We start from the raw sequence: 27,596 nt of genomic DNA on the forward strand, positions 1-27,596 counted from the left end.
TGTGTGCTGCTGTGGGAGCCATGCTGGGGGCATCGTGCTTTCCCTGTGTGTGCTGCTGTGGGAGCCATGCTGGGGGCATCGTGCTTTCCCTGTGTGTGCTGCTGTGGGAGCCATGCTGGGGGCATCGTCTCTGGCTATGACGTAACCAGGAGATAAGACATGGATTAAAGCTAAGGCTGAATTAATGATTAAGTGGAATAAGATAGCGGTTAAAACAAAGAGTTCAAAGGTCAGAAAGTGGAGGCAACCTAGACTAACTACATAATGAGGTCATTTCTGAAAAATAAAAATAAAGCCTGGCGTGGGGATGCAGGACTTTAATCTCATCCTCGACTAGAAGAGACCAGCAGATCTGAGTTCAAGTCCAGCCTGGTCTACATATGGATTTCCAGGCCAGCCATGCCAACATTTTAGTCTTAAAGAATAATAATCATATTCGTAATAATAATAATTGAAAAAAGAGTTGAGATATGTAAGGGTGTCTGGGAGGGTGGGACAGAGACAGGGTCTCACTATGTTCCTAGAATTCACTCTGTCGACCAGGCTGACCCTGAACTCAAAGAGGTCTACCTGCCTCTGCCTCCAGAGTGTTAGGATTAGAAGGGTACACCACCAGGTCCAGCTGTGGCTTTTTTAGGGGGAGGCATCTCAGGAACAGTTCACACCTCCTTAGAGAATAATTAAGGATTAGTTTGTAACAACAACAACAAAAAGACTCAGTGAAAAGACTATCTGTTTATTTATTTATTGCCTTCTAAGACAGTTCTCCCTCTGTAGCCGGGGCTGATATGGAACTCACTGTATATCCCAGTTTGATCTCAGACTAAAGCCATCCTCCTGCCTCAGCTGCCTAAGCACTGGATTATAGGTATGAGCCACCATGGCTTCCATGAAAGTGGAACTGGAAATGAAATGAATAATGCGTGTTCAGGTGACAAAGGAGTAGACCCTCCCCATAATAAGAGACTTGGGTTTTAGCAATTAGATATGAGGTCAAGTTAAAGATATTCAGAAGTACGTAATAGAAGCACTTGAATGTTAGGATAAACACTAGACCAGCAGGGTAAAGAAAAACCATTGAGCAAATTTACTTTACTGAATTTTTCCATCTCTCTTCCCTCACTGAACACACACGTGCGTGCACATACACAGAGAGAGAGAGAAAGAGAGAAGAAGAAGAAGAAGAAGAAGAAGAAGAAGAAGAAGAAGAAGAAAAACATTTTTAGTGCTGATGGAGGAAGGTCATTGGTTAAAAAATAAAGAAACTGCTTGGCCCTCATAGGTTAAAACATAGGTGGGTGGAGTAAACAGAACAGAATGCTGGGAGGAAGAGGAAGTGAGGTAAGACGCCTCGGACAGACGCCATGCAGCTCTCTCCAGGGCAGACGCAATGCAGCCAGCCACCAGGACAGACATGCTGAATCTTTCCTGGTAAGCGCACCTCGTGGTGCTGCATAGATTAATAGAAATGGGTTAAGAGGTTGAAACTAATGGGCTAGGCGGTGTTTAAAAGAATACAATTTGTGTGTTGTTATTTTGGGTAAAGCTAGCTGGTGGCGGGAGGTAGGTGGCGGAATGCAACCCGCAGCTCCTCACAACATAGTGCTTTACAGTTGCACCAAAGAACATTAACCTATTGGTTGTTGTTGTATTGAAATCAGAGACTCAAGTACCAGAGACTAACCTCAAACTGAAAATGACCTTGAACTCCAGAGCCTCCATGTGAATGGAACTGTAAGCATAGGCCACAATGTCCAGCAAAGAATATGAACTTTTAAAGCATAAGTTAACAAAATGTAGAGAAAAAAGTCTATAAGCTGTAAGCTCGAATTATAAAATTTTCATGAAAACTATTTAACCTGATTGGAAGGAAGAACCAGTACAGTAGTATTTTTATAAGTATAGTGAAGATATCAGTTCTTCCAGAAAGAGTTAACAAGCTTAAACTAAAACAATGCTCAGCACTTAGAGGACTCAGTGCTGGATTCCCCAAAGGCCAACAAAGAACTCCAACTCTTAGGGTACCAGCAAAAGAGGGGCTCCAAAATCTTCCAATCTGATAACATAAATATCTCACCTCTGTACATGCCTGTTTAGTGCTGTTCTTAGCATAAAATAGGAGCACCAGAATATTTAGTTGGAATTAAATATGGAAAGCTATGACCTATACCTGTTTAAAAACAAAGTCAAAACAGGTGGATTTTCAGAGTTTTAACTAGCTTGAGCTTCATAAAGAGCCCCATCTTTTGTTGAGGTGTCCTTCTCCTAATGTTCTGGCCCGGCCAGTGTGTGGTACACAGGTGATTCTGGCATCCAGGAAGCTGTGGCTGCACCAGCACGGCGGCTCAGTAGGTAAGAAAAAAAAACCCTGTTGACCTGAGTTCCAACCTGGGACCCACAAGGAAAGAGGGGGCTTCTGATTTCCATCTGTCTTCTGGTCTCCACACCCGGCATGTTTGTCCTTGCTCCTGTGGGGTTGTGTACGTGTGTTTGTTTGCTTTTACATTTATTTATATAACAGAAGTGTGTCGTGGTAAAGGTTAGAGAACAACTTGCCAAAATCACTTGTCGCCTACAGTGTGGGACGTATTGGTCAAATTCGGGTCATCAAGCTTGGTGCAAACACCTTTACCTGCTGAGCCACCTCAGCAATCATGGTTTTGGGGTTGTTTTTTGTTTTGTGTTGTCTTTGAGACAGACTCTCACTCTATAGCCCAAACTGGCCTGGAATTCATTGATGCTGCTATCTCTGTCTTCAGTGTGTTGGGATTACAAACGTGAGTCACCAGGACTGGCCTCCCAAACTTTATTTTCAGTATTATGTGCAATCCAGATTTGGGGTTCTTGTCAAAGGCATTTCTGGCAAGTGGAATAAACAATAAAAATAAATAAATTTTTTAACATCATATGTATTTATATAAAGTGCAGAAAAAATCTTTTTCCCCCTCTGTGTTTATGATCTCACCTCCCAAGTACTGGAACTACAGGTGTGTGCCACCACACCTGGCTTACACTGGCTTGTCAACCCTTATAACAGCCATAAGAGTTGAGTGTTATTTTATTTCTTTTTTTTTTTTTTTTTTTTTTTTTTTTTCAGTTTTTCAAGACGGAGTTTCTCTGTAGCTTTGGAGCCTGTCCTGGAACTAGCTCTTGTAGACCAGGCTGGCCTCAAACTCACAGAGATCCACCTGCCTATGCTGGGATTAAAAGGTGTGTGCCACCACCACCCGGCTCCTGTGTATTTTTATTTTGTTTATTTATGGGAAGAGTTCTGGCTTTGTAGCCCAGGTTAGCCTCAGACTCATATAACCTAGGCTGGCCTCGAACTTGTAATCATCCGGTTAGTACTCCCCCAAACACTGGGATCACAGGCCCATGTCACTACTCCGGGTTGCTGATTTTACAGAGGAAGACCCTAAGACTGGGCAAACTAAGGGGCTTATTTGAGGACGCGTAAGTGATAAATAAGAAGGTGGTGTTAAAACTCAAGTTTCCCCGTGAGACCATTTGCTGAGAAGATAAAATCCAGACTGTGAGTTCCACATAACACAGCAGCAGCATTGCTTCTCTTAGAATACACTTCTTGAAACTCAAATGGAAGCAGCAGAGGCTGGGGGAGGGGAAGCAGCCAGCTACAAATTCCAGGGTGACTTGGGGGAAGTGGAGAAGGTAGTTAGCACCGGGCTCTCTGAGTTACTGTGAGCTTTAAATCCTGTACCAAGTACAGCGCCAAATGTGGTAACCACCACATTCTGGTTCCTTCCGCCTTAGGAAAGCCGCCTATGGAACCGACCTAGATGGCGACCCTCAGACTGAACTGGGGTAAAGAGAATGAGGAAGCTCATTCCAGGAAGAGAAAGCAAGTACCGTCAGAGACACGGAGGGAACATGTGTTGAAAGCGAACACTCAACAGTCTGAAAAATGGTTGTGAGCTAGATTACATTAGGACCCAGCCAAAGAATACGAAGCTGGAAATGATAGGAAGTTTTTATCGTAAAACTATATAGATAAATTGATTTTCATTATAAAACTGTACACATACATTGTAGAAAGAAGATTATACGCAGTGTAAAGAAGAAAGTAAAAATCTTTTTCGCCTCAGCCTAGCCACAGCCTGGGTTCAGGTCCTGAGATGGGAAAGGGGCGTGGGCATGAAGAAATGAAGTGTCCAATCACCAGATGAGTTTCACACAAGTGACCGCCCCTGGGAGCTCCAGCCATCTGTATTTATACATCAAAAACAAGCACATTTTTCCATCCTCCAAACTTTAACCTCCTAAAAGAACAAATACGTCACCTATGTTTTTCCCTACTTTTACATCATTTTGCTAGCTTGGCCAAGTATCAAGCCAGGTCCATCCTGACTTTACAAAACTAAAAGATGATTGATTGACACAGACACACATTCTCAAGAACAACAACACCATTCAAAACATATTGACAGGAAGAGGGGTGATCTGCCTCCAGTGCTGTCAGCACGTAATCAGAACAGCTCCGCGGGGTCTGCAGAGACAGCTGGCATCCCCAGACAAGAAACCTGAGACGCATCGGCTCCCAAAGAATGTTAGGGGAAAATATCTGAGAAAAAAAAAATTGGGTTTCCAGGAATGATCAAGTCTCTGCCGTGCATAATTGACAAAATGACACTAAAACCACTCCCCAAATCACCAGCATCACAAGAGACAAGAGCATGCAGGTCACACGGTCCCAACAGTATTCTGTGCTGTCCCGAAGTCCACTGGTTCTGGCCGAGTGAGACTCTCCCCGTGGACGTTTGCCTCATCTGGAGATTCATTGGACAAGCACTCATATATTAGTCTGGCTTCCAGCACTTTCTTGGCTGCTCTGTGGCCTTTATCTATACTCTCAGCATTCAGTAGACTGAGGCAAGAGAGTTGTAATAAGGTTGAAGCCAACCTGAGCTACAAATCAAGATTCTGTTTCAAGATGGGGACAGGGATCACCTCATTCAATGGTTACTTGAGAAAAAAAAGATAAAACATCTTCATTGTTACATCTTTTAGTGGTGTGTTTTCTATCCCCTCATCCAACTTTATTGATGCAAAATTGACAAATATATATATTCAAGTGTCATGGATTAATGATTGTCCACATTAGAAATGATTACTATAACCACCTATCAACATACATTATTAGCATTCTTTCATGATATCTTGCTTTTCGTTTAATTATTTAACATGGTCATTTGTTGTTATAATATTCATAATAAAGTTTGCAAACATGTGTAAAACACTAAGTAATTTGTCTTTTAAGGATTTTTTAATGTGTGAGAGTGCCTGCCGGCATGTATAAGTGTGCACCACCTACATGGCTGGTGTACCCATAGATCAGAAGAGGGCATCAGATCCCCTGAAACTAAAATTACGGATGATTGTGGGCCTCCTTGTGGGTGCTGGGAACTGAGCCTGGGTCCTCTGCAAGTGCAACCAGTGCTCTTAACTGCTGAGCCATCTCTTCAGCCCCAAGGAACTCATTGTTTATGCAAAACTTTGTCTCTCAAATGGAGCTGCTTCTTTGAGATGGTCCTATTACTAACATTAACTTCCTGAGACTGAAGCAAAGCAACTTTGAGCTAAACATTTACGGACTACAGTCATTTTTATTTTTTTTTATTTTTATTTATTTTTTTTTCGAGACAGGGTTTCTCTGTGGCTTTGGAGCCTGTCCTGGAACTAGCTCTGTAGACCAGGCTGGTCTCGAACTCACAGAGATCCGCCTGCCTCTGCCTCCTGAGTGCTAGGATTAAAGGCGTGCGCCACCACCGCCCGGCCAGTCATTTTTATTTTTAATCATGTATCTTGTCCTGCAACTTCAACATGTATTATAACATTTTTCTCCTTTTCCTCTTAATATACTGTTTTTTTAATTTCTGTAGAAAATAGTTCTATTGTCACACTATCCAAAGATGATTTCTAGGAACATTTGAGTGTCTCCATCTTAAAAGTGTGAATGTCGAGATGGCTGGGTAAAAGCAGAATCTGAGTTACTTTAGTCTGATCAAAGCACATTAGAGAACCTAAAGGGAATTATGAAGAAAGGGACGCCATGTTGGACTATAGCAACAACTCAGGCATAAGTCAAAAAGAAATAAGACTGATACCGTGGCAATGGACATGGAAAGAAAGGGACAAACCCAGGACACAGTACAGAGAGAGAGCTGAAAGGACTTGATGATACATACTCCGGAAAGTCATGAAGATGAGTAACGAAAAATCTCAGCTTTAACAATTTGCGTAGGCCCCCAAACCTCATCTAATAAATAGAGTAGTAAATATGAGAGGATTAAATGGATGACATGCAAAATGATAAGCAAAATCACAAGAATGCATTCTTACTAAATATTAGCTGTTAAATTGGGCAATGATGGCACAGGCCTGTAATCCCAGCACGCAGGAGAGAGAAACGGGTAGATCTCTGAGTTCAAGGCCAGCCTGGACTACAGAGTGATTTCCAGGACAACCAGAGACACACAGAGAAACCCTGTCTAAAAATAAGTAAATAAAATTAGCTGTTACTGTTATTACAGATGTTGACAACAGATGACGAGTTAAGAATAAGATTTAGCAGTGGTTGAGAGTACTTACTGCTCATTCAGAGGACAGTGCCATGTTCTGCCTTTAACTCCAGGTCCAGGCTTCTCTTTTATTCAGTTCTTTGAAGGCAGTGGTTCTCAACCTCTGGATCTCAGCCCCTCTGGGGACTGAATTATCTATCCACGGGGTCGCCTACGACCATCGGAAGACACAGATATTAGCGTTATGATTTATAACAGTAACAAAATTATAATTATGAGTAGCAATGAAAGTATATTTGTGGTTGGGGTCATCACAACATGAGGGACTGTATTAAAGGGTTACGACATTAGGAGGGTTGAGAATCACTATGTTAAGGGCTCTTGTTATTTTATTGGTCTACCTGGAAAATCCAAATTATTCTACTAATTAGTTCTCTCTCTCTCTCTCTCTCTCTCTCTCTCTCTCTCTCTCTCTGTGTGTGTGTGTGTGTGTGTGTGTGTGTGTGTGTATCCCTGTGAGTGTATGCATGTTCATATACTTTTTCAGTCAAGAAGTCAACAATGGTGGCTTCCTTAATTACTCTCCACCCTATGTGAGGAGACAGGGTCTCTCACTGGACCTGAAACTTACCAGTTCAATTAAGCTGGCTGGCCAACAAGGTCTTGGGATCTGCCTGTCACCACCTCCCCAGTACTGGACTTACAGATGCATATGACCAGCAAGTTTGGTTTAGTTTGTTGTGCTCATGTGTACAGCAAGTGTGTACTTGTGCACCTCCCTCCAATGACATGTTTAGTAAGTTGAGGTCAAAGGTTAACTTCCAGGACTGGTCTCTCTTATCACCATAGGTTCCAAAGATTGCACTCAGACCATCAAGCTTGTGAATTCCACCACTGATCATCTCATGGGCTTGTACCCATGCTAGTATCCAAACTCCGGTTCTCATTCTTGCAAGGCAAAGCAAGCACTTTCCCAATCTCCCCAGCAATTAGACACTGAAATTCCCTTCGTAACTGTCAATCTCCTTCCTTATCACCTAACATAGTCCAGTGCCTGAAGATCAGAATATCAGCATCTTGCTAGGCCTGTGCTCTACTTCCTATACCCTCCACAAAGAAAATTCCAGGAAAGTTTGCCCCTGCTTTGTCCCTCTGCCTTTGGAAGTCCTGATTAATCAAATGATGAACACTCTATTCTAATTTGAAAATTTTTATACTCTTTCATGAGTTTTTTTTTCCTGAGGTAACCTGATTCTGCTTCATGTTGTGGAATAACTTTCTTGTACACTCTGAAGATGTATCTTTGCTAAGACACCTTCTGATTGGTTTAACAAAAGGCTGACTGTCCAGTAGCTAGGCAGGAAGAAGGTAGGTGGGAGAGCCAACCTGAGAGGATGCTGGGAAGAAGAGTGGAGTCCTGAGTCTCACGAGCCAGAGGCAGCGTGTGCCATGCTGAAAAAAGGTGCCACCACGTGATAGAACATAGATTAAAAAACACAGGTTAATTTAAGTCATAAGAGCTACTTAGCAACAAGCCTAAACTATTGCACAAGCATTCATAATTAATAATAATTAATTATATTATCTGTGTGGTTATTTGGGAGCCAGCAGGTGGGACAGAGCTGACTGGTGGACCCAGTGAAAAAGTCTACCCACAGCTTTACACCAAAATTTTTGCAACCAAACACAATGAACTTTAACTTCAGATCTCTAAAGAAACAGTGATCCCAGTAGACCTTGTCCAGAAAGGAGAAGACGGCCATTCATTTTCACAAATGATGATGTTGCTTCTGCACTAAACTGCCCTACAAAAATGAGCCATGGTCTTTACCATTACAGCACGTTTCTTTCAACAGCCCCTCAGAGTAATGTTTTCAGCTCAGCTTCAGTGATTGATTAATGAACAGCAGAGGCTGTCCTCAGACAGGTGAAAAATATCAGGTTGCAAGGCAGTTCATGTAAATACATCAGAGGTGGGTCCCCCCTCAAAACAAAGGGCAGGGGGAGGTAAAAGGCCTTGAACACTATTTTAGGAACGTGAAGGATTCACACCCTTGTAGTTAACAGAGAACATTGATGCCTTTGGGTTTCACTATAGAAGTCAGTATTTCTATCTTTTGAGTTCCTTTGCTCCAGTTACACGGATGCACTCAAGACCATTTTAGACAAACTGCCAGTGGAAATGTGTTAAAACTGATCCAGTTCTCTGGTGGCCGGGCAGCTGGCTCAGCACGAGATCAAAGGGCAGGAGACAGTCAACAAGCATCAAGCAGCTATATGACCCAGCACTGTTAATGTCACTCAACACCCACAGCAATTCAAATGCGTCATTTGTGTTAGGCTCACTTTAAACTGGAAGAATTGAACTCTTCAGAATAGGCTCTGAACAGGAGCCATAGCTCCCAACCCAAATGAAACCCATATGCAGCTTATCCACCCCTGTCAGCTACTCTTACTTGCTTCCAGCTACTAAGGGACTTGAGTTAGACAGTCTCTGAGAGCCTCAAGTTCTGACTGTATGTGTGGCCTTTGTGGTTGGAAAGGGACCTCTTTTTCTCCTACCTAGGAAAGCATAGCAGTTACCTGTACATTTTGATTCTCCGTCTCTATAAAAGGACACTGCTGCTATTGTTCCCACTACAGTAAGGATGGGTGCTTCAGGCCTGTGACCCCTGCTGTAGTAAGGAGGGCGGGCTGCTTCCCGCTGCCTGGCTAGCTTACACCTGAAATAATCACATGGAAATTGTATTAATTAAATTACTGCCTGGCCATTAGCTCTAGCCTCTTATTGGCTAACTCTCACATCTTGATTAACCCATTTCCATTAATGTGTATTGCCACTTGACTGTGGCTTACCGGCATGAGTCTAACCAGGGTCCATCTCGGGCAGGAGAATCATGGCGTATGCAGACTCTCTGTGTGATTTTCTCTGGGACTAAATGGCTGGGGGACTGGACAGGACAGAGAACCCAACAAGCAGGCCCCCATGTTACAGAATAGCACCCAATGCATTTGAATGTTACAGAATGGCACCCACATGGATAACTGCATCCACATAAAGCCTGATAGAGCTTAGGAAGTAATTCTGGGAAGAAAAGAATAGAGTAAAGCATGGCTTCTTGGTAGCAGCAATTTCTAGGGTATGCTCTGCTTGCTAGAGGCAAGTGCTCTCATTTAAGAGAGGCTTCCTGACTCAGCTTTAGATGTAAAACCTTACAGCTCCATTAAAAGGTCCTGCCATGAAACACTTAAATGGTGTTGATGAAAAGCTGAATACATGCTTTTGGTCCTCAGCTGTAGCAGGAAAAAAGCTGCACTGTTGTAAAATGCCGGCTTTCTGGGCTGTCCTGCCAGGGCAAACTCTGACTCTTTTAGGCAGGTGATCCAACTACAGAGCATTTGAGTGTGGTTTGTAGAGACACTGCTGCAGCTTGCTTGCCAGCAGGGACCTTAAAATGCCATAGAGTTGTGGTGATAAACATGGCTACAGCCAGTACCTCTGCCATGAGGCTGAAATTTCATAAAGCTAAGGAATGGGCTGGATCCAGCATTCAAAGCCACGGCTTTAATCCTACCCATACTGCTTAGCAAATTAAAGGCTCACGTGGTCAGAAAAAGGGGGAGATATACAATAAAGAAAGATTCGAATACCTCTAAATAGTTTACACTGTGTTAAAAATATATGCAGGCTAAAGGTTAAAGTTCTTAAAGTAAAAAAAAAGAAAAAGAGTAGTTGGGTGTGGTAGTATACACCTTTAATCCCAACATTTGGGAGACTGAGGTAAACTGACCTCTGTGACTTCAAGGTGTGGTAGCACACACCTTTAATCCCATGCCTAGGAGGCAGAGGCAGAGAGACCTCTGTGAATTCAAGGTGGGGTGGCAGACCTTGGAAGGCAGAGGCAAGTGGATCTTTGTGAGTTCAAGGACAGCCTGGTCTATAGAGGGAGTTCCAGGACAAAGATACACAGAGAACCTGTCTCAAAAAGCCAAAAGTTAAAAGTAAAATAAAAGAAATAGAGGTTAAAATAAAGCCACATAAAGATGGAAAATACATAGAGAATCTTGATACTGTATGTTATTATGCTCTCTTTGAATTGTTTGAATGCTGAGGAAGGAGCAACAGCTGCTAAAAAAATATTTGCTTATAAATACTGCTGAATTAATCCAAGATAAGTATTTTGAAAATACTTGACATCAAAATTAAAGTCAAAAGATATGTTACTTTGGAGAAGAGATTTTGCTTTTGTTTCCAAGGGAAATGAGAGGCTGTGGATTCATTGTGAGTTAAGAAAAATCAGGTTTGATCAAGGAAGACCTGAGAAATCTCCAATAGGAACAGATGGCCTGGATGTCTGAGTTCTACATCCAGAACAGATTCAAGATGCTGCCTGAGATGATCAAGCCTCACAGGATACTCCAGTCAGGACTTGATCATAACTCTAAATTTTCTTTAGGTCCCCATAAGATTATCAGCACCCCCAACCAGCAGGAAGTAACCTGGAAAACTATGCCCACATTCCCAAAACATGGACTGTGAATATTTTCTTTTTCTTTTCTTTTTTTTTTTTAAAGAGTGGGAAGTAGTGTGGGAGAATTGTCTGTATTCTGTCAATCATGTTTTAAATAAACGCTGATTGGCCAGGCAGGAAGTATAGGTGGGTCAACCAGACAGGGAGTAGAGGCAGGACAATGAGAACAGGAGAATTCTAGGAAGGAGGAAGCCCATTCCTCTCACTCCTGCCCAGACCACGGAAGAAGCATGATGTGATCTACCCCGCTGAGAAAGCTACCGAGCCATGTGGCTAACATAGATAAGGATAATGGGTTAATATAAGCTACAAGAGCTAATAAGAAGCCTGAGCTAATGGGCCAATCAGTTTATAACCTAATGTAGACTCTCTGTGTATTTTCTTTGGGGCTAAATGGCTGCAGGAACTGGGAAGGAAAGAAACCCCAACAAGCTGGACCCAACATGTTATACCCTGCACTCAGGAGGCTGAAGCACAAAGCATTCCTCTTCAGTTGAGGCAGGCCAGGCTACATAGTGAGTTTTAAGTCAGCCTGGGCTATAGAGTGAGACCCTGTCTCAAGATACATGTATACAGCAACATACATACAAATTTAAAGAAAAACTTCTGGTTCCTGCTTTTTGTGGACCTTTTTTGAAATGAATGTTCATTTCAAAAAACAAATCAAGCAACATTTATTGATGCTATTTTATTGTGTCCTCTAGTTAAACTACATTATGAGGCTTTTTCAGGCAGCAAAGAAGTATAGGACATAGTTTGTGTCCTTGGGGAAATTACAGCTAGCTGAGAAGCACAGCTACCTTGAAAAAAATACGTGTATAATACAATACTGAGCTGGATGGTTCAGATAACAGGTACTCCATGAGTACAGAGAAAGGGGAGATGGAAGGAGGCTAAGGAAAACCATGAGAACGGGGACAAAGAGTGCTGTTCACCTTACATTGTGGGCTGGGCTCTCTTGGCCTTCTCTGTGTTGTGAAATCCTGGCCTGAACCTCTCACACAGTTCAAACATTCTGGGCTCTGCCAGCTGCGGTGCTGTCCTTCTATCACGTCATCTAAACGCCACTTCATCTTTATTGGCACTTATGGGAGGGTAAAACCCCACTGGTATGCAAACACCGTCATGGTTACTTGCTTCGAGCCATGGGAAGTTTCGTGCAGAACCAGTTTCTCAATAGGGCAAATGTTGTGTCAAGGTGCAAGGAGCTTGAGAAACTGTTTGAGAAAAAGCCTGTTGTGGCAAGAGCCAGATTTCAATGGAGCACTTCCCTGTTTGTAGGAGCAAGGGTCAGTCTCTGACTCCCCACCTGCACTGCCTAGGCTCAAGGAAGTCAACCCATTGACTCAGAGGCTCCTGGCCCTTGACTTATGTAGAAGGAACTACTTAGCTAAAATATTCTGCATCTATGCGCTCTCATATGCCAATCCATTGATAAGATCCTGGGTATGAAAAAATATTCCAAAATTCTGAACCCCTCCTTTAGAAAACTAAGCACCAAATCCTACCCTAAATATAATATGGGAATCTGATCCCAAAAGATGATGCGACATAAATTAGTCACCATATGTTCAGTGTGTATTCTGAAACAATCCTAGGTTAAAAAATATTGTCCAAATTATTTGACCACAAACCAACACACGGGAAGCAGTAGCTAGGTGGATCCACCAGAGTTTACCATCAAGTGCTAAATTAAGAGTAATGAAAGCCCAATGTGGTGGCTAATGTTGCATTCCCAGCATTTAGGAGGCTGAGGCAGGAGGATGGCAAGTTTGAGGCAAGCCTGAACTATATAGCAAGACTGGCCAAAATAAATATGAAAGAAGGAACGAAGGAAAGGAGAAAAAGGAGAGAGGAGGGCAGATGAGGAAGGAAGGAAGGAAGGAAGGAGAGAGAAAGGAAGGAAGGAGAGAGGGAGGGAGGAAGGAAGGAAGAAAGGGAGGGAGGGAAGGAGAGAGGGAGGGAGAGAAAGAAGAAAGAAGAGAGGAGAAAAAGAAAAAGCGGTTGAATCAAGTGAAATCTCGGCGTGCCTACAAGTACTGAGGAAGTTTCATGGAGACAAGAATTGGGATTCGCATTATAGAACTGGAAGAATCTGGATAGTCAGAGAAGAGAGTTTATGACATTCTAAAGATGAGGAAAGCCACAACTGGAGGCAAGAACAATGGAATGTCCATGCCTGAAAAATGGAGGTCATCAGCCTGTCTCGGGGGAGCGTGGTGTGAAGCTGTACTTAGCACGAGCTTGTGGGAACGGTCCTGAAAGTGAGACTAATCAGGGACTAGGGAGGTAGTGTTTGCTTAGCATGCACGAAGCCCTAGATCATCCCAAAGTACCAACATGCACTAAGCATGCCGTGGCCATCTCTGTAATCCCAGCAATCGGAAGGTGCCGGCCGGAGAATCAGAAGTTCAAAGTCAATCTTGGCTACAGAGGGAGTTTGGGGCCAGGATGGGCTACATAAGACCTTGTATCAATTTTTTTTTCTCATTCGTTAAAACACAGTAAGCTTCTAAGTGCTGATTATATTCCATGAATTAGACTGGGTCTCTTGCCACAAAGTAACAACAGTCTAACCTGTTAAGGTTTACAGTGTACCAGATACTATGTGAAGCACTTCGCAGATATTAGATTTCCCATGCTCAATACAGACCTTTCATGCCTGCACTATCAGAATCTATTTTACAAAGGAAAAGAGAAGTCCAAAGAGGTCAAGGGATTTGCTCTGGGTCACATAATTAGTAACTGGAAAAATCTGGGAGTAAGCCAAGTGAGTCACTTCAAACATGGGTTTCTGAGCACAATGCTAGACTGCCTCCACACATATTATCTCATTAAATCCTCATTAAGTTCTCTGTGACATCGGCGTCGTTATCCTCGTTTGACAAATGAGGATCCAAGACACCAGCAGTCAACCAATTACTCATGGTCATTCCATTGGATACAGGGCTACCATTTGAAAGCAGCTCTGTTCCAACCCCATTAAACTTTCCATTACAATGTAGCCACCCGGTAGAGGTATTGTCAGGATAGGATCAAACTATGGAAAAGTTTGACAGCTCAAGAAGAGCAAGAACAGAGAAGAACGTCAGAGTCTGAGCAGATATAATGAGGATATCTATCACATGAGTCTAGGTCTCTCCTCGCTGGTCATAGGAAATGGACTCGGGAAAGGACAAACAAGACACCAGATAATCTCATAGGTGGTAAATATGTAGAAATGGGCAAAGAAGAGGGAAAGACAGAAACAAGATCAAAATAGGTCACAGGAAATCAAATGAGGGAAGGGATAGATAGAACACTAGTTGACGTGAGAGGGGGTATGTGTGTGGAAATGGGCAAGAAGGAGGAACAGAAACAAGACCAAACTGTGAAGGAAAATCTGATTGTCTTTGGGGCTGACTGGCTGAGAGTTAAAGGGAGACCAAAGACGACTTTGGGTCTAAATGATTCAGTGGGTTACTGACAAAGACAGCAACCTCGTTTGTGACAAGAAATTGTTTTTAAACATGTTACACCTGGGGTTGGAGAGATGGTGGCTCAGCGGTTAAGAGCACTGGCTGCTCTTGCAGAGGAGCCGGGGTTAATTCCCAGCCCCCACATGGCAGCTCACAACTGTCTAACTACAGTTCCAAGGGATCTGCAGCCTCCTACAGACACAATGCAGACAAAACACCAATGCACATAAAACAAAATTAAATAAAAACCATGTTACAATCTGTTTTGTAAGACAATGACCTAAAGGACTAATCAGTAGGTAGTTCAGAGATACAGGTTTATTAGGCTTTGGAGAGCAGGTAGACAGCAAAAGCTAGAGAGCAGCTGTCGATCACAGTTGACCGGAAAATGCTCTCCAAAGGCTTGTGAAAAAGCAGCCGAGTAAAGGTTGGTATGAGGGCCTGAGGCTGCAGTTCGTTTGGTAGAACACTTGCCTAGCATCCACCAAGCCCCGGGTTCTATCCCTGGCATACACTGGTCATTTCAGCTAATGCCTATAATCCAGGATCTGGGGAGATGGAAGCATCAAGAATCAATGGTAGGGCTGAAGAGATGGCCTAGTAGTTAAAACCTGGTCCTTCTTCCAGAGGATCCAAGTTTGATTGCCACCAGCACAAACATGGCAGCTGACAATCATCTATCACTCCAGTTCCAGGGGACCCAATGTCCTTGGCTTGCCTCCAAGGGCACTGAGCACACCTGGTGCACAGACACACGTGAAGGCAAAACATCCATGCCCATAAAGAATTCAAGGCCAATCTTTTCTACATAGCAAGTTTGAGGCCAGCCTGAGTGACGTGAGATCCTGTCTAAAAGGTAATAAAAACAAAACAAAACAAACAAAAAAACAACAAACAGAAATTGGAATGAGCCAGAAATCAACACAGAACAAAAACAGAGCAAAACACGAGATGAAAAAGAGCGGTCAGAGCCAGAGATGAAAATGAAAGCAATGGTAGAGACGACTGCTGCATAACTTCCTGTCGTTTCTGGTAATCTAGGGTATTTCCTAGAGGAGCCAAGCCTAGCTTCTTGGACAGGTCCTACAGAAAGATGAGGAACTCATTCCCATAAGGGCGTGAACAGTGCACATCATCACGAGGACGGACCATCCCGAGGGCTCTACACTGAACTGCACCCCTAAGAAATATCTCCCCAAATCTAAGTACCTATATATTCCCTGAAAACCTCTATGAACGCTTCAATTTTTCTTCGCTTGTCCTTTCTGTTAAAGACCTTTCCTTCCCCCAGGTATGGTTTTGCACATCTGTAATTCCAGTCTTTGGGAGGCAAAGGCAGGAGGATCAGGAGTTCCGGGCCAGCCTTGGCTATATGTCACATATGGGGCCAACCTATGCTACATGAGATAAATTTTAAAATGTTTTTCCTTCCTAAGGAAAGGTGATGACCATAATAACAGTTGAGTGGGTATAAAAGTACCTGTGACTCTGACGTCCTCGAGTCCTGTGGGTTTTTAATCTGGAAAGCAAAGAGGGCCCTCAGTGGTGAATAACTTGCTACAAAGACTGTCTCTGTGAAACTGCATGTGGTGGTACTCACCTGAGATCCCAGAACGTGAGACTGAGGCAGGGGGATCACAAGTGTAAGACTCCTTCTCAAAAATAAAATAAAATAAACAACCTCCTAAACTCCTGGTGTTTCTGCTCCCGGTCCACTGTTTCCCAGAGCATTAAGAATATGAAACACTGGCCAGTGCCCCACCCTCTGTGACCTCTTTTGCCTGGCAAGATTAAGAAAGTGAGACTCAGCAGTTCCGCCAACACCTAGAAGGGACTTGCCGAAGTGATTTCAGCTCCTGCTTCTTGTCTTCCGGGCACGTGCTGTGAGGGTCTAGGGCCCGCCCTCTGACTGACGTCACCGAGGTCACCTCAAAGCCTATAACCAGTTCTTCTCTCACTGTCCATATAACTCGCTCCTAATCAGGGGTCCTCCACCAACCTTAGTGTGCTCCTCCCATCTTAGAAGTAGCAAGGTGGGGTCCTCCTCATCCTAAAGAAAGGAAATGGGGCCCAGGGTTGTTAACGGGCTTGCCCCTGCTCACAGGGAACGACCCTATACTTTGTGACCCACCCTCCAAATCTTTGTCCACTAGACAAAGGTCCTGAATAAACAGTTTGGAATTCTATTTTTACTGAATTTTTCCCCAAAGATTAGTTCTCTTTTACAGTCTTTTTCTTACAAGATGTTTATAATGTCTGGAAATGCCAGTTTATAGCTTAAAATGGAAAGGAAACGGCCCTTGTTGGTGAGGAGGCCCACAAAGCCATGTCAGCCAGTCTTTTACACTGTGGACAAAACCCGTATCCATGTCTGCCCTCATCCTTCTTGTGGCTTCATTGAGGCCCCATTGTCTCTCATTGACCTTGATGCCTTGCACTGAAATCCTTGATTACCAAATGTCAGCAGGCAGGCAGGCAGCTTGGGATGGGCCCTGCAGAGCTGTCGCAAGACAGCAGAATGGCAGGCCAGCTCATCAGAAATGTATTTATCAGGCAAACTTTAGGGGAAACTGGTTGCTCCAGCTCCTCACTCAAGAAAAATAGTCCTGTGTGAAGTCCCACATGGTATGGAATGGATGTAGGAAAGGCTGTCCCATCACCTTGCTCGGAACAGGGATCCGAGGTCGGGGCACCACACAAACAGGCCCTCCCTTCCCCAAGAGTATAAAGTCACACAGTCATGCAGCCCAGGTTATATAGGTCAGGCTGTACTCCAGCTTCGAACAGTTCTCCTGCCTCCTGCAGGCCTAGAACTTCTAGGTCAGAGAATCACACTTCTGAAAAGAATTCAGCAGTGGTGGTGCACGCTTTAATCCCAGCACTCGGGAGGGAGAGGCAGGCAGATCTCTGTGAGTTCGAGGCCAGCCTTGTCTACAAAGCAACTTCCAGGACTGTTACACAAAGAAACCCTGTCTCGGAAAAAAAAAAAAAAAAGAATTTGGAAATCACCTAACATAGCCCGAACATAGCAGAACTGGAAAGTAAGTTTCTCGTTATTAGAATAGAGTACACTCATTTTTCTACAAGCTAAAATTGCACCATTGGCTCTGGTGGAGCTGTGGTTAACCTAAAACCCATAATATTTTTCATATAAACCACTGCTTGGATCAAATTTTTTTCCATCCCAATAAATTTCTTAAATTTTTGTTCAACTTATAGTTTGCCTTTCGAATTCCATTTTGTTAGTTTTAACTCCATATTTCTGTCCAGAGTTTTAATTTGGAACATCTTCATTTTACTAACATTTTTTGAGAAGAGAGAAAATCTTTTGTAGTGTATACTTTACAGAATGCCTGAGAACTCGTGTTTAGTAGCTAAACCATACTTTCCAAAGTTTTTATTTTTATTTTATGTGTATCGGTGTCTGGCCTGCATGGATGTCTGTATGGTGTTTGTACATTGCCCATGGAGGCCAGAAGAAGAGATCCGATCTCCCAGACTGGAGTTAGGGATTGTGAGCCAGAATGTGAGTGCTGGGGGTTTACCTGGACTCCACTGTAAAGTAGGCAGTGTTCCTAACCTCTGGGTCATCTCCCCACCCCCGCCCCACCCTGCCTCTTCAGTGTTTATTTCTTTTACATCTAAACTATTCTAAATAAGGCTTTGCTTATAAAAACAATTTAACGTAGGCTTCCATTCACCTAGGTTTTTAAGGGTGACTGATTTTCTTTTTATATGACAAAGCTCAAAAATAACAGGTCTTTCTTGCATAGTACAGAAGAATATTTCTGCAGGACTAGGAATGACTGAAATAGTGTAATAAAGAGCTACCTTGGGCTGGAGAAATGGCTCAGAGGTTAAGAGCATTGCCTGCTCTTCCAAAGGTCCTGAGTTCAATTCCCAGCAACCACGTGGTGGCTCACAACCATCTGTAATGGGGTCTGGTGCCCTCTTCTGGCGTGCAGGCATACACACAGACAGAATATTATATACATAATAAATAAATAATTTTAAAAAAAGAGCTACCTTGTAGAACTCCAGAATTTGTAGTGGGGGGGGGGCGAGCCTGCGTGCACACGTGTGTGTGGAGGTCAGAAGTCAACATTAATCTTCCTTTATCACTTCCCTCTTTATTTTTTGGTCTCTCATTGAACAAGGAGCCACCAGTTTTACTAGAATGATGGCCAACAAGCCCCAGGGACCCTTCCGTTTGTACCCTGCCAGCACTAAACTTACAGGTGCCTGGTTCCATGCCAAGCTTTCCTGCATAGGTACTGGGAGTCAAACTCAGGACCTCTGGCTTGTACACCAAGCACCTTACCAACTGAGCCATCTCTCCAGCCCTGGGAGGTTTATGTATGTATATCTCTTGATATATAAGTTAATAGTGTATTTTCCAATGATCATAAAACCTGGAGAAGCCAAGAATTTCAGAAGTAGGAAAGAAGGGATTTCCGAATCTCTTTATACCACAAGGAAATCTGCTACGCACAAAAGGACAATTAAAATTTAAAATATTTATGATAATTTTATATAATGCAAGCAGCTTGACACTTAATTCTGAGTCCTGCTTCTTCATTCTTCATATCTAGTAAGAATGGCTAACATTTATCAAGGTCTTACGATGCTGTGAAGACACTTTATAAACTTTAATCCTCACAACTGTCTTGATTTTAAAAGGAATTAAACACAACGTCCCATTCATGCTAGGGACCAAATATTCAAATATTCTACCCTCAACTATTCCTTCAGCCCAAGAGTGACTGGTTTCTTGTTTGTTTGCTGTTTGTTTGAGACAAGTTCTCATGTATCTCCAGGCTAGCCTATGTAGTCAAGGATGCCCTTTAACCTCTGATCCTCCTGCTTCTACCTCCCAAACGCTGAAATTATAGTCATGCACCGCCATCCCTAGTTTATGTAGTGCTGGGGATCGAAGCCACAGCTTCGTGCATGCCGAGTAAACTCTACCAACCGAGCCACATCGCTAGCCTGAGTACTATATTACACGTCAAATTTCTTGCTTGATTTAGTTCACATACCTAAGGTAGATCGAGTTTGTTTCTCACCAAGTTATTGTGACTCTAGAAGCCAAAAGCTCACTCACTCTTATGTCTTAGTCCGGGTCCCCTAGGAGAACCATTGGGCCATGATGTAGGTACAGAACTTATGAGTCATGGAGAGAAGAAAGGGAAGAAAGGCAAGTGGGAGGGAGGGAGAGTCTAGGATTGTCCTGCTGTGGTAAGAGAGCTCTTTCACACTAGTGGAAGATCCTATAACTAACGTGTTCCTCATCCTCAGACACACACTGGCCCTGCTGACCCTGCAGACTCAGAGTAAAGCGGGCTTTAAGAATCATTCATAAGGGACTGGAGAAGTGGCTTCCTGCTTAAGAGCACTTGTTCAGCTTCCAGAGGACCCAAGCACAGCTCCCAGCACCCACCTCCGGCACTCACAATTGCCTGTGTCCCTCCAGCTCCAAGGACTCAACACCTTCCCTGTCTTCCTGAGACACTTGCACACTTGAGGTATACAGACACACACATATACATAAATAATAACAATAGTCTTAAGAAAGCAAAGAGAAGGCCAAAGGGATAGTTCTTCAGTTAAGAGCACTCAATATTCTTTTTTAACTAATTTATTTATTCTATGTGTTTTTCCACATCATCTATCTTGATTGCGCCGTTTCCCGTTCCTTTACATCTGCCTTCTGCCCCTGCACCCCTCCCCCAAATAAAGCAATGTTCAAGAGAAAAAAATAAAGAAAACAAAATGAGAAAAAAAATTTAAAAGGAAGGAATTAAAAATCTTGTCATGGCTGGGCGGTGGTGGCGCACGCCTTTAATCCCAGCACTCGGGAGGCAGAGGCAGGTGGATCTCTGTGAGTTCGAGGCCAGCCTGGTCTACAAGAGCTAGTTCCAGGACAGGCTCCAAAGCTACATACAGAGAAACCCTGTTCAAAAAACCAAAAGAATCTTGTCATGGAAGTGGCAGAAGAGAACTTAATACTCTTACAAAACACTGGGGTTCAATTCCCAGTACCCTTGTGTTGACCTACGATCATTTATAACTCCAGTTCCATGGTATCCAGAGCCATCTTTTGGCCTCCAAGGGCGCAGGCACAAATGCAGAACACTTACATACATGCAGGCAAAACACCTATACACATAAAATAATAAATATTTTTTAAAGAAAAAAATCATGGCCTCAGCATGAAAACATGACAAGTTTCAGAACTTGCTAGGGGAGTACCCGCTCACTTGGGCTCCTTTCCAGATCACATGTTTTCATTGCTGGCCCTTTAAGTCATTCTGTCTCTTCAAGCAAACGTGCGTGCGGAGATTGTCTTCAGTAACAGCTACCCTGCTAACCTAGTTCAAGATGCTCTCATTACTGACCTGGACAACGGCATTCATTTACCATCTCCCTACTGCCAGCCTCAGTTCCCGTAAAATGATCCCCTGTGGTGCTCCTGGGGACCATCCCTTCTGATACAAAGCCCCAACTGTATGGGAACCAATTTCAGCAGTGGATGGAGGCAGCTTCTTATCACTAGTGATAAGTATGCTGGATCCTTTAGTGGTCTACAGAGGACAAGAACCTTACAGTTTTCATGAACTAGATTACTTTCAAGTTTGCTTTATAGTCCCTTCAGTAGGGCCACCATTACAAATTTATATATGGGCCCCGCTGGTTCCCACCCATCATCCATCAGCTTAAAATTCTGTCAAGTATTTTTAGGCTAGACTCCAAGTATTTGATCCTGGTAACCAGGACCCCTAGGACCTACTTCTTCAGCATTACCTCTGACACCTACTCCTTGGCAGGTAATGATGAAAAACTACAGCACTGTTTCTGCAAGCCCGTGCTCATGCCCCTCCCTTTCCCTGGAAGGCCATGGCGTCTGGTCCCTTTCCTCCACCTTTGTGCCTATGTCAGTCACATTTTAGATTCAGCACGGCTGCTACCAACTTTCCAGAGTTCATACAGATCCCAGTCCACAGATGGTTTAGTACATTTCCTCGCCCGGTCCAGGAACCTCTCTCAGGCATGCAGCCAGGGAAGCGGTCATTTCTGAACGAAACCACAGCTTGCGGTCATAGAAACCATCATACCACTTAAAAACATCTTTTAAAGAATTGTTTCTGATATATAGACCCACCTGGAAATTGGAATCAGACAAAAATTTGAGAGCAGGGGGGTAGGAGGTAGAGGGGGGGGGGTAAAGGAGGGTGGAGGAGAACTCGAGGGAATAGGATAGTCGAGATGGAGGAAGGACAGAGATGAGAGCAAGGAAAGAGACATCTTGATTGAGGGAGCCATTATGGAGTTAGCAAGAAATATGGCTCTAGAAAAATGCCCAAGAACCCACAGGGATGAACCCAGCCGAGACCCTAAGTGATAGAGGAGAGGCTGTCTGAACTGACCTTACCCTCTAGTCAAACTGATGATCATCTTAAATGTCACCATAGAACCTTCGTCCAACAACAGACGGGGAACAGAGGCAGAGACCCACATCGGAGCACTGGACTGAGCTCCCAAGATCCAATGGAAGAGTGGAGGGAGTGAGAGTGTGAGCAAGGAATTCAAGACCATGACGGGGTCATCCACTGAGACAGTTTGCTTGAGCTAATGGGAGCTCACCAACTCCAACTGGACTGGGAGTAAATGAGCATGGGATCAACCAAGCCCCCCTGAAGGGGGTTGACAGCTGGGGCAGACTAAGAGGCCACTGATAGTGACACTGGGATGTGTCTCTACTGCATGTACCGGCTTCATGGGATCCTATTCTCTTTGGATATAAACCTTGCTCAACCTAGAGGCAGTAGGGAAGGCCTTGGACTTTCCACAAGGCGGGGTGCATGGTTGGAGGGGGTGGAGGAAAGGTCTGTGGAGGGAGAGGGAAGAGACTGACTGGGAGGAGGGGAGGGAGTGGGAATTTGGATTTTAAGTAATAAAAAAAGGAAAAAAAGCTTTTCCGATCCGCCATCTGTGGTGGCAGCGCCGCCAGGATGCAGATTTTCGTGAAGACCCTTACGGGGAAAACCATCACGCTCAAGGTTGAACCCTCGGACACTATAGAAAATGTCAAGGCCAAGATCCAGGATAAGGAAGGAATTCCTCCTGATCAGCAGAGGCTGATCTTCGCTGGCAAGCAGCTGGAAGATGGCCGTACTTTGTCTGACTACAACATCCAAAAGGAGTCCACCCTTCATCTGGTGTTGAGACTTCGTGGTGGTGCTAAGAAAAGGAAGAAGAAGTCTTACACCACCCCCAAGAAAAACAAGCATAAGAGGAAGAAGGTGAAGCTGGCTGTACTGAAGTACTATAAGGTGGATGAAAATGGCAAAATTAGCTGTCTTCGTCAGGAGTGTCCTTCTGATGAATGTGGTGCTGGAGTTTTCATGGCCAGTCACTTTGACAGACATTATTGTGGCAAGTGCTGTCTGACTTACTGCTTCAACAAGCCGGAAGACAAGTAGTTGTGTATGAATAAATAAAAAGACAGGAATTGAAAAAAAAAGGAAAAAAAATTAAAAAATAAATAAAAATACAAATCTTAAAAAAAAAAGAATTATTTCTGGGTGTTTTGCCTGCTTGTGTGTCTAAGCACTGCTTGCATGCCTGGTGCCCATGGAGGTCAGAAAGCATCAGATCCCCTGAAACTGTAATTACAAACAGTAGTGAGTTACACGTGGATCCTGGGAATCAAACCTGTGCCTTCTGGGGAAATGGCCTCCTCTTAACTGCCGAACCTTATCTCTAGCACATAACTACTTCTTTGGGGCAGTTTTTCCCCGTGTAGCCTGGATGATCAGGAACTTGGTATGTGCTGGGTGGTGGTGGCGGTGCACAATTTTAACCCCAGTGCTTGGGAGGCAGAGGCAGGCAGATTTCTGTGAGTTAGTGGCCAGCCTGGTCTACAGAGAGAAGTCTAGGACATCCAGGGCTACACAGAGAAACCGTATCTTGACAAAAACCATAAGGGGAGGGGGGCAATGGACTTGGTATGTAAACGGGCTGAACTCAAAACCATAGCAACCTTCCTACCTCTTCCAATGCTAGAGGTAAAGGGCTGTAGCGCCACGCCTGGCTCTGGACATCTTGCCGTGTCTCATCATGAATCTAGCAGCTCCTCTTCCTCCACCTTCCCAGCGGTTAGCAGTTAAAATAAATAGCACTCACCTGGAGTAAGCTAAAAGAACCAAAGACAAGCGCACTTACCTTAAGCCCCGAAATGAAGAGTTAGGAACCCAAAGTCCAAGGGAAGCATTCTCTCGGCAAGGTCCACGGAGAAGACTGAACCTTTAGCCTGATGTCTGGAGGGGACCACGGTGGGATGGATGAGGATAAAGAAGGACAGAGCTTGGCAACTAGCTCCTGGTCATTTCCTTCTGCTTTTAATCACTGTGAATTTTCTGTCTTTTCATCGCTGCGTTCACACGTTCCAGGAGGCTTTCAGAATGCCTGGGGACTTCAGTGAAGAGGCCAAGGCAGACGGTGGATTCAGTCTATGACAAACCACACAAAGATTAGAATTTAGCCAAAGTATCTACAGTTATTAAGGCTCTAAGTGTTTTCCTTGGTACCTTTTGGCAAACCTCCCTTTCTCGCGAGGCTGAAAAATTGCATCTTTGAATCACATACATAGATGGGAGATAGTATAGTGTTTGGGAGAAACAGTGAACAGAGATGGCCCGCAGAGCCCTACAACTGCTGGGATTATGGAATGAGAAGGACAACAGATGTCAGTCTTCATATCCATATTAAATAGGCATCCTGCTGCTTGCTCTAGGAAGCTTAGAGGATGCCCGGTGGTAGACAAGTCAACCTGAGAATATTGTCCAGTGGTTTGCAGCCAGTCATTTACTTTGAGGAAGCACAAGGACTTCTAATAATTGTGAACAAATCGGAAAAACAGGAATGGCTAAAAGACTCATTAGGAATGTTTACACTGCAATATCGGGAATGGAAACAACAACCAAAATGGCGCTGGCCATTCTGAGTCATGAAATTGTCTTACTGGCCATTGTAACCCTGATCAAACAAGCGTACAATTAAATTTTATATCAGAGCTTGAATATAGACCATCTGGAAATATAAACAAGAGGAGAATGATGAAAGGAAATCACTCCCATCAGATTTCAAAATATCTCCTAAAACCACACTAATTAAGACAGCTTTACAAGCAAAAGCAGACAGGGCATATCGATGGAAAGAGAGAGACAGTCCACAAATGAACCCACATACCAATAAAATTAGTTTATAATCAAAGGAACATTCCAGGGCTGCTGAGCAACCCAGCAGCACAACACTTGCCTAGTATGCACAGAGCACCAGGTTCAGTACCCTGACGCTGCAATGAAACATTTCAGGTCAGGAGGAAAAACATTCGCTGTGTGTTGTTATGATAAAATCTTAAAATCAAAAGAATAACGAGTCTGTATTTTTCTCTTTGATAAAAAGAAAAATCCCGGGGCAGGGCATGATGGCACATATATATATAGCCGTGATTCTGCACTCAGAAGACTTGGCAGGAGGATTGCTACAACTTCAAGGCAACCTAGGCTACATCGGGAGTTCAAGGCCAGCCTAAGGTAAATAGCAAAACCATATCTCAAAATAAATAAATAAATAAATGTGGTGAAAAGACTTAAATATAAAAGTGAAATTATAACGTTATTGAAATAAAACAATGAATTTGCATATAGTCTTTGTGTATATATCTTGTCACAGAGAAAGCTTTCTCTGATTGTAACATAACAGTCAATAATCACAGAGGAATTGCTAATAAATATGATTTAAAAATAGAAATTTCTGGGTTGAAGATGTAGCTGAGTGGTAGAGTTGGCATGCTAGCCTAGCGTGCACAAAGGCCTGGGCTCCATCCTCAGTACCACAGAAAGCAGGCATGGTGGCGCAGGCCTGCAACGTAGCACACTTGGGAGGGATAGGCAAAAATACCGCAAGCCAACTTCGGCTACAAAGCCAACCTGAGCTACTCAAGGCCCCATCACAAACAAAGGAATACCCCTCCACAAACACATTGATAAGCGTGTGAGCACATGTGCAAATATTGGTGAGAGAACAGCTACTTGTGATAAATTCGGAGGAAAACAACAGGCTGCAGAGTAGGCTCAATTATTTAAAACCCTTGATTTTTTTTTTTTTCTGAGACAAGGTCTCAGTACATAGCTCTGGCTGTTCTGTAACTCATTATGTAGACCAGGCTGGCCTCAAACTCAGAGATCCAGCTGCCTTTACCTCCCAAGTATAAAAGGCATACACCACGATGCCTGGCTTACACTTAATGCTCTTGTCGAGGACCCAGGTTCAACTCCCAGCACCTACATGGGAGCTGACAGTCCTCTGTAACTCCAGTCTAAGGGGAACTGATGCCCTCCTCTGACCACCGAGGGCACCAGGTACCACGGGGCATACTTACATTCATGCAAGCAAAACACTTACACACATGAGATAATAAACCTCAGTAAAGGAAAACAGCAAATTTGCAGCATTGAGGTGTGCGTGTGTGTGTGTGTGTGTGTGTGTGTGTGTGTGTGTGTGTGTAAGAGAGAGAGATCTAAAAGTTCTTCCGCTAGGACTCTATCTTACAAATTCACACAGGAATGGAGAGCTGTGTCATTAAAGTTCTCCATGTCTGTATTAATAAAACATGAAGTAAAGCAAGAATCCTGAAAGCCAAAAGGGAAGATATGGTGTCCTAGCCAACAGATACAGAATAGTATCTAATATATATTATTGACTAATAAGAAGTTAGAAGCAGCACATAGTGGGGTGTGCTGTTGCCTGTCACCCTAGTCTTTGGCAAGCAGATTTGGGGTATCAAGATCCCAAGGTCAGTCTGCCACATATGAATTTAAGGGCATCCTGGAGACCCTGCTCTCACCGCCCCCCAAAAAATGAATGGAATATAGCTCAGTGATAGTGTGCTTTTGTCCAGCATGCACAAGGCCCTAGATTTTCCTCCCATCACAAAGACACAAACACACAGCTATTGTCACCTGTCAGGGACATTAAGGTAGTGTGGATTATATTGGGGATGAAGGGGGAGCTAAGCAAGCATCTGAAAACAAGCTGGGCACTGTCGTGTAGCTATACTGGTCATCTGGGGAGATGTCTCAGTGGTTGCTTTGTTCCTCATTGCTCCAGTGTGACAGAAAGCACCTGGCAGGGAAGTAAGTCACTGATCATAGGTGAGAGACTTAACGTCATAGTTCCTGCACAGGCATGGGTTATTGTAGCACTAATTCAATTTGGTCTTAATAATAAAAACTTGGAGTCAGTTATCGGGGGTCAAAGCTGAAGGATCAGAGAAGCAGAGCAGCCAGCCACTAGAGTTCTTACCCCTAGCAATGCTCAGACCAAAGGAGCAATCCTATCCTCAGACTGACTGCAAAGAGCTCCTGTCTCCTCCTGCCTTATATTCCTCTCTCTGCCCAGCCATATCCCTTCCTGTCTCCACCTCCTTAGTGCTGGGATTAAAGGCGGGTGACTCCCAAATACTGGGATTAAAGGTGTGAGCCACCACCGCTTGGCTCTGTTTCTCTTTTAGACTGATCAATTTCATGTAGCCCAGAGATCCATCTGCCTCTGTCTCCTGAGGGCTAGGATTAAAGGTGTGTGCCACCACTGCCTGGCCTCTATGGCTAACTAGTGTGGCTATCTCTGCACTCTGGTCTTCAGGCAAGCTTTGTTAGGTCATGAACAAAATCTCACCACAGGTTATAGAGTGGTTAGTATATACCAGGCCCTTGCCCTGTAGTGTTTGTTTCTGTATGCTATACCATCATATAAATGGTCTAACACAATAAAATTGCCCTAAGTAAAACAAGGAACTGCTAAGGACGTGTGAAAGAACTGATTCCACCGTCACTCTCGTGTTCAAATCCTCAGTGGTCCCCATTGCCTTCAAATCAAGTCCAGTCTTTTAAGCGTGCCATTTAAAGTGCTCCATCACCTGTCACATGACTCCTTGTTCGCCCTTAGCTCTTGACTGTTCTTACCTCCCAGATGTCCATGCTGCACCCAAACCCACCTGTCTGCAC

The 27,596-nt window shown here is 43.8% G+C and overlaps 1 protein-coding gene across 1 annotated transcript; it reads left to right on the forward strand.

Moving 5' to 3' along the window:
• Positions 1 to 22,504: 22,504 nt before the first annotated feature.
• On the forward strand, positions 22,505 to 23,044 carry LOC121441777 (ubiquitin-40S ribosomal protein S27a-like). The gene has a single exon (XM_041643065.1). It carries the CDS (start codon positions 22,539 to 22,541, stop codon positions 23,007 to 23,009), a length of 471 nt encoding a protein of 156 aa, XP_041498999.1. The 5' UTR covers positions 22,505 to 22,538; the 3' UTR covers positions 23,010 to 23,044.
• The last annotated feature ends 4,552 nt before the right edge of the window (positions 23,045 to 27,596 follow it).

The sequence above is a fragment of the Microtus oregoni genome, unplaced genomic scaffold, assembly GCF_018167655.1.
Source record: "Microtus oregoni isolate MIOR12 unplaced genomic scaffold, Mior012 000002F_ref0000024, whole genome shotgun sequence".
In the NCBI taxonomy this organism is placed as follows: domain Eukaryota; kingdom Metazoa; phylum Chordata; class Mammalia; order Rodentia; family Cricetidae; genus Microtus; species Microtus oregoni.

Coding starts and splice junctions, on each gene's coding strand:
- LOC121441777 (XM_041643065.1), top strand. CDS start 22,539: ATGCAGATTTTCGTGAAGACCCTTACGGGGAAAACCATCACGCTCAAG.